This window comes from Carlito syrichta, unplaced genomic scaffold (assembly GCF_000164805.1).
Source record: "Carlito syrichta isolate Samal-C Ts95f unplaced genomic scaffold, Tarsius_syrichta-2.0.1 Scaffold304553, whole genome shotgun sequence".
NCBI lineage: Eukaryota > Metazoa > Chordata > Mammalia > Primates > Tarsiidae > Carlito > Carlito syrichta.
In genome coordinates, this window is record NW_007248649.1 from 1,555,171 (window position 1) to 1,561,901 (window position 6,731).

General features: G+C 45.1%; 1 protein-coding gene across 1 annotated transcript in view; it reads left to right on the top strand.

Moving 5' to 3' along the window:
* Positions 1–463: 463 nt before the first annotated feature.
* Positions 464–6,731, top strand: part of FHDC1 (FH2 domain containing 1) — a 37,628-nt gene continuing 31,360 nt past the window's right edge. The window contains exon 1 of the mRNA XM_008060177.1: positions 464–964. Coding sequence (XP_008058368.1) covers positions 464–964 — 501 coding nt within the window. The remainder of the gene's footprint in view (positions 965–6,731) is intronic.

Sequence of the window (6,731 nt, forward strand, 5' to 3'; positions counted from 1 at the left end):
CAAAGAGAGTGAACCAGTTGGTGAACAAGTAGTTCATTCATAAAGTGAGCAATACTCGCTGAACCCATGGCGGGCTCTCCACATGCATGCGCTTTATTGATTAATGGAAGGTTTCCGGATTGGATTTATTGCTGTTGCTTGGCAGCATTTGCGGGTAGTAAAATTTGGTTTGGAAACATCCTGGTTCCTTCTAATGCACTTTGGGATGTGTTGCCCTCATTGGTCTCCATATACAGTTGACATGGGAGGACTGACCCCAGCCTGTGAGGGGAAAGGCTGGTGTGAACCGGTTCGCCTGTACTGATCTGCACCTGTTTTATCTTGGTAGGTTTGGAAGAAGTCGTGCAGCATGGTTGTCCTTTCTTCTGGCGACTGATAGTGGGTGAAAAAGTACGACACAAATTTGGTGTTGTGTCTGCTTCTCCAAGGTCGAGAAATTATTTCCTTGGAAGGCAGCAGGACTATGCATGTTATGAATTGTGTCTCCTTGGTCGGCGATAAGGAAAATGGGAATATCGCCACAGCAGCTGGATTCATGATCGGGCAGACTCATCCCCCGGCGTCTCCTCCAGCTTCTCTTCCACCCCCTCCATCTCTGCCATGTCCGAATTCAGGGGAAGGGTGTTCTTCCTCTCCTCCTCCACCCCTGCCCCCCCCTCCACCACCTGGGGGGCCTCCTGTCCCACCTCCCCCACCAGGACTACCCCCAACTTCTCACATGAACGGCTACAGCCACCTTGGTAAAAAAAAGCGGATGAGAAGCTTTTTTTGGAAAACCATCCCCGAGGAGCAAGTTCGGGGCAAAACCAACATCTGGACCTTGGCAGCCAGGCAGCAGCATCACTACCAGATCGATACGAAGACCATCGAGGAACTCTTTGGGCAGCAGGAAGACACCACCAAAGCGTCCCCTTCTAGGAGAGGAGGAACTTTAAATTCATCCTTCAGGGATGCACGCGAAGAGGTAAGGACAGAACGCGAAGGAATCATCCTTCACATGCTGCGTCTTTTGTGTTTGGGGAGGTGCGTGCATTTCCAACAGCTGCTAGATGTCCTGAGAAATAAGATGACACAAGTAAGCATGCTCTGGAAGTGAGAGGGCCTCCCACGAAGAGCTTGAGCTGAGTGTTGAGAAAATGTAAGACGTGTGTGTGCCGGGTCCTCCCAGACGTCTGGGTGGATCATGACCTTGTGCAGAGAGCTTGCTGCTTGGGGCCCTGGGCTTTGGCCCTGTTTCCGCTGGCAGTTTCCTGGTGAAGAAGTTCTGTTCAAGTCCAGTATTGTTAGTCTCTGCTGAAACAGACACCGAGTTCCTAGGCTTGGTTATCTGGGATGAACCGGAGCTGTCTGGGACAGATGCTCTTTGTTAAACACCTTCATCCACTAATGTCCATCCTTAGAATTTTCCCCTTATCTGGTCCCCATTGTCTTTAACAAGTGTTTTCAGATGGTCCTCATTCCTCAGATGTCTGAATTAAAATATAGCCATTGTGGAACAGAAATTTCCAGGGATCCGAAGCATAAAGCTATTTTCAGATAGACTTTATAGGAAGCATGTTTCCAATGAACACTGAATGTGTTACTCTGAGAGAAAAATAAAGCTATTAATTTATAAGAGGTTAACTGAAAGCATGACGCCAGAGCTACAGATCACCAGATAGTACAGAAACGGAATAAAAAATGATGTTTGAATATGCTGTCAGTTTAGAAAACTCTACTTGCTAGAAGAAATAATTAGGAAATCAGGGATTAAAAGGAAAGACTGCTGTCCCCCTCTCCCCCAATGAAAACAATAGAAAACAGCAAAAAGAAAGAGAGAGAGAAAAAGACAACATGAACCCAGCATTTTGTATCTGCCGTGAAGGAGCAGAGAAAGTAGGTCAAAGATGGAGCTAACTAGATAGGAGAGTGGGCAGGGCCCTGGGCCGGAGTAGCAGCTCTATGCATTATTGAGTTCTTGAGCCAACAATATTGACCTCTTTTCTCCTTCTGGCTCAGGAACACGTTAACTGCTTCTCTCCACTAATTCACTTGGGGGCTCTTAAAGCTGGTTGTAGGATGTCATTGAAATAGCCAAGTCTGTTTATTGTGCGATACTGAGAACACGGGGATTCAAATGGTTTGAGTGTAAACTGTGAAATAAATTTGAGAAGGAAACCTTCAGAGAACCCTCAGTGCCTCCAGTGCTGAACACAGGCTTTCCTGTCTCCTCCTTTCACGCCGTCCTTGTGCTCGCTGGAGTATCTTTTCAATATTGGAAGGAGCAAGAAGTCATTTCCTTCGTACCCTGGCCTTTGCCCCAGCTCCCAACAGAGCTTCTTTATTGCACAGTAGGTCATGTCTCACCATTGTCTCCCAGCTCTCTTTACTGAAATTCAAGAATACTGAAGTCATTATTGGGTGGGTGCGTATGGAAACCAGTTGTGTGTCTCAGGGAAGCGCCTGTCACAGACGGGCGGACTCACTGTGTCCCTGGGGAGGCAGCCATCAGAGTAGAGTAGGTGGTGTTATTTGTTACTTGGGAGAATTTCAAGGGGCTGTGGGGAACTTGCTGCTTTAGGTTTGGGAGTTAAAGAGAGGCTCAGAATCACTCACAGAGGGACCAAAGTGGCAGGCTGGTGGCATCTTCTCCCAACTATGTGGAAGTAGAAACATCCATTTCCCTTTTTTTCAGGGAAGAAAGTCTCTTCTCGCCACCCACTACCCTTGCACTCTGGTAGATTTTTACTTTTTTTTTTTTTTTGAGTTGGAGTCTCACTTTGTCGCCCAGGTTGGAGTGCAGTGGCACGCTCCTGGCCACCGCAGCCTCGACCTGCTGGGCTCCTGCAATCCTTCCACCTCAGCCTTCCAAGTAGCTGTAACTACAGGCACGTGCTACTATAGCCGGTTAATTTTTGATTTATTGTAGAGACGAGATCTTGCCAAGTTGTGCAGGTGGGTCTCAAATCTGCGGGCTCAGGTGATCCATTTGCCTCAGCCTCCCAAAGTGCTGGGATTACAGGCTGAGTCACCGAGTCTGGCCTTTACTTATTTTTTTTTTTTGAGTTGGAGTCTCACTCTGTCTCCCAGACTGGAGTGCAGTGGCTGCTCCCGGCCACCGCAGCCTCAACCTGCTGGGTTCCAGTGATCCTTCTGCCTCAGCCTTCCAAGTAGCTGGAAATACAGGCGCGTGTTACCATGCCCGGCTAATTTTTTTATTTATTGTAGAGATGAGGTCTCGCCAAGTTGCCCAGGCGGGTCTCAAAACTGCGGGCTCAGGCAATCCACTCACCGCGGGCTCGGGCAATCCACTCACCTCGGCCTCCCAAAGCGTGGGATTACCGCCTAGCCACCGACTCCAGCCTACTTATTTCTTAAAGAATGATTTTTTGAATAGTTTTGAAATTACTTTTCATTGTGGCAAAGTACACGTAACATAAAATTTACCATCTTAGCCATTTTAAGTGTACAGTTCATTGGCCTTAAGTCATTCACCATTGTGCAACCGTCACCACTATCCATCTCCAGAACACTTTCCATCTTGCAAAACTGACACCCTACACCCAATAAACAATACTCCCCTCTCCCTCTCCCCCCAGGCCTTGGCAGCCACCATTCTATTTTCTGTCTCTGTGAGTTTGATAATGGTAAGTGCCTCATGTAAGTGGAATCATACAGTATTTGTCTTTTTTTTGTAACTGGCTTATTTCACTTAGCTTTATTCCTCAAGGTTCATCCACAATGTAGCCTGTGTCAGAATTTTAAGGCTGAATAATAGTCCATTGTATAGCTATCCCGTTTCTTGCTTATCCGCACATCCGTCAGTTGACAGTTGGGTTGCGTCCACATTTCGGCTGTTGTGAATAATGCAACTGTGAATATGGACTGCTTTTCTCTCTAGTAGGTCCTAATCTGAGAAACAGCATACTAGAAAGAAGAATTAAATAACCATGACTGTGTATCATGAAATAATCTAACTCTTCAACTCTTCACTATTCAGGAGTGATAATTAGATTACTTCATTTAAGAGCATGTTAGGTCATATTGTCACATAACAGAGGTTATTTAGAATTATTTTCAATTTTTTGTGTCATCTCTAACATGGCCAGAAGTAGTATTTATACCTTTTTCAGTAACAGAATATGATACATACTGTTTTCTTCCTTCCTCAGATTTTCATCTACAGAAGTTGTAACTCAGCAGAGTTATAATCTGACAAAGATCAGTAATAAATCTTCCAACTCACTCTATAATGAGTCCAGGGTCTAAAGTAATAGTCCTCACCATTCGTCCATGTGGACTAGAACATACTCTCAGCAGTCTGTTTGGCATAAGCTAAGGCCATATTAGAAGAGGGACCGGTCCTGTGCCTGGAAACAGCATCAACACATTGCAACACAGGCCTCGACTTGGGAGGTTCCGACATGCCAAGGATCAGATTTTGTCCTCTTGGAATATAGTAACCTCCTACAGAAACAGCCTGACATCATGTGATCGGCTGTTACCATTCATTACCAATAAGTTCCATTATACTTCTAAGAAAGAATTTGCAGGAAGATAAGGAAGATTTGGGTTTGGGGGTGGCTGAACTTAGAAACAACAACATTTAAAATAGTAAATGAGAATATTTAGTACTGGGGAAGAAAAGCTTATGAACTATTACTATCTTTGTGTCTTTGCAAACTAAAAATTAACTTGAATAGACTACAGATGTGATGGTATAATAATAATTAAATGGCAATAAAGTAATTGGAAATAAAGGTATATGACTGAAATAAAGATTCAGTTCAAACTCACCTTCTTTCCAAAGCTGACTGGTCTCATCCCCCCATGGAAGCTCTGGTTCTGTGTCCATCTGTAACCAACAGTCCTCAGTCCCCCTCAGAGCCTCCCGCCAATGTTAGTCGGGGCTGTGCATGTCTCCCTCTATAATTTGCGCAGCCCATAAGGGAAGGGATATATCTCAGCCACTGGATAGAACTGTACCAAGGGAGCTGAGGGACCAATTTCCAGGGCATCAATACATCCATCTTGGGACTCAATACAAATGTTAAAACACTTAAGGCCATTCCCTGTATTGTCTGCAGGAGTATTAAATTGACCATGTAGGAAAGAACTAAAACAGTTAATTAGAAAAAGGGGAAGAGAGAGAGAGACAGGAAGAGAGGGAAGGATGGAAGAAAGATTCATTTTTCTAAATTTATGGGAGGTTAGTTTTATTCTACCCACATTATAATTCAGTCATTCTCAACTTTTGTTATGATCCCAGTATGTTCTAGAATTCTGGGACATGCTCACAATCTAGAACTACAGAACTCGGCAGCATATTTAAATTATGTACAAATGGGGAAAAATGTGCTTCAACTGAGTTTTCATTTTTTTTCCTCTAGAGTGGGGTGGGGGAAACAATTTCCAATTACGAGCCATCCAAAAAGAAAAAGAAAATGAAAAGCCATCAGAAACCCAAAGCCAAGTCCGTATTGGAAGATAGAGGAAGATGTTTTCAATTTTGCTTTTCAGAATTTGAAGTGAGTAGGTTTCGTGGTCCTCTGTGGCCCTAAGAAGGAGTGCCCTAGGAAGGCAGCCCTGGGGACACGGCTTTCTTCATTGGCTCACCACTCCAGCTTTGGGTTTTGGGTCTATGGGTATATCATAGCCTTCCCTATCAATTTCCTTCAGGCCCTTAGTCAGGTTTGGCTAAAAGTTGGTGTGTAAGCCAAGAGAAGCCAGGAGGACATCGCAGATGCCATGGGACTGTGGAACTGACCAGTGCCAGGTTTGCTACAGCAGGCATCATTTGTCTTTGATGTAGTGATGTGGCCGGACTTGCTAGAGCCTGCCTGGCTGTGCATTCTGTGGTTATCATGGTTTTTGGAATCCTACTTTGAGTGTTGAAAGTAAAAAGAACTTTCTTCTTATGTCCTCTGCTTGGGTTCTGCCCAACGAGGAAATGTGGCTTCTTTTTCCTAGTGGACAAGAAACAGTTGTTGTCCTCGTGTTCCAAATCAGGGAGCAGTATAGACCCTCATTCCCTGTGCGTGAAAGAGCACGTTGGCGTTGAGCAATGCAGCCTCTGTGTGTCAACCCTCATTCTACCACCTTATCTGACAAGAGGTTACATGCTGGTCATTGTTTACCCTGCAAGGTGCTCAGTCCGTCCCTGGTTACAGGCCAGAGTCTTGCTGGGAGGCCTAGAACCGAGCTCGCTGAGCACGCCTACGGACCTCTGTAGCCTAAGGGAAATTCTTAAAATGGCCGATGCACTGAAACATGAGAAGAAAAGAAAAGAAAAAGAATTCGAAAGGGGATTGAAATTGTCACTATTTAGTGTTACTCATGTAGGTAAGGAAGCCCCCGTTGACAGATCCAATCAAAAGTCGTTTTAAAAGTCTCTTCTTTCACCATGAAAGACATAATTCTGAGTGAAATAAGCCAGTCACAAAAAGACAAAAGCTGTACGAGGCACCGGAGTAGCTGAACTCATAGTGGCAGAAAATAGGATGGTGTTTGCTGAGGCTGGGAAGAGGGGAATGGGGAGTTAACGGGTACAGTTTCAATTTTGCAAGATATAAAGAGTTCTGTAGATGGAGGGTGGGCATAGTTGCACAACAGTGTGAATGTATTTAATGCCATTGAATTGTACTCTTAAAAATAGTTATGATGAGCCGGGCTCAGTGGCTCAGCCTGTAATCCCGCGCCTTTGGGAGGCTGAGGTGAGTGGATTGCCTGAGACCGCAGGTTCGAGACCCGCT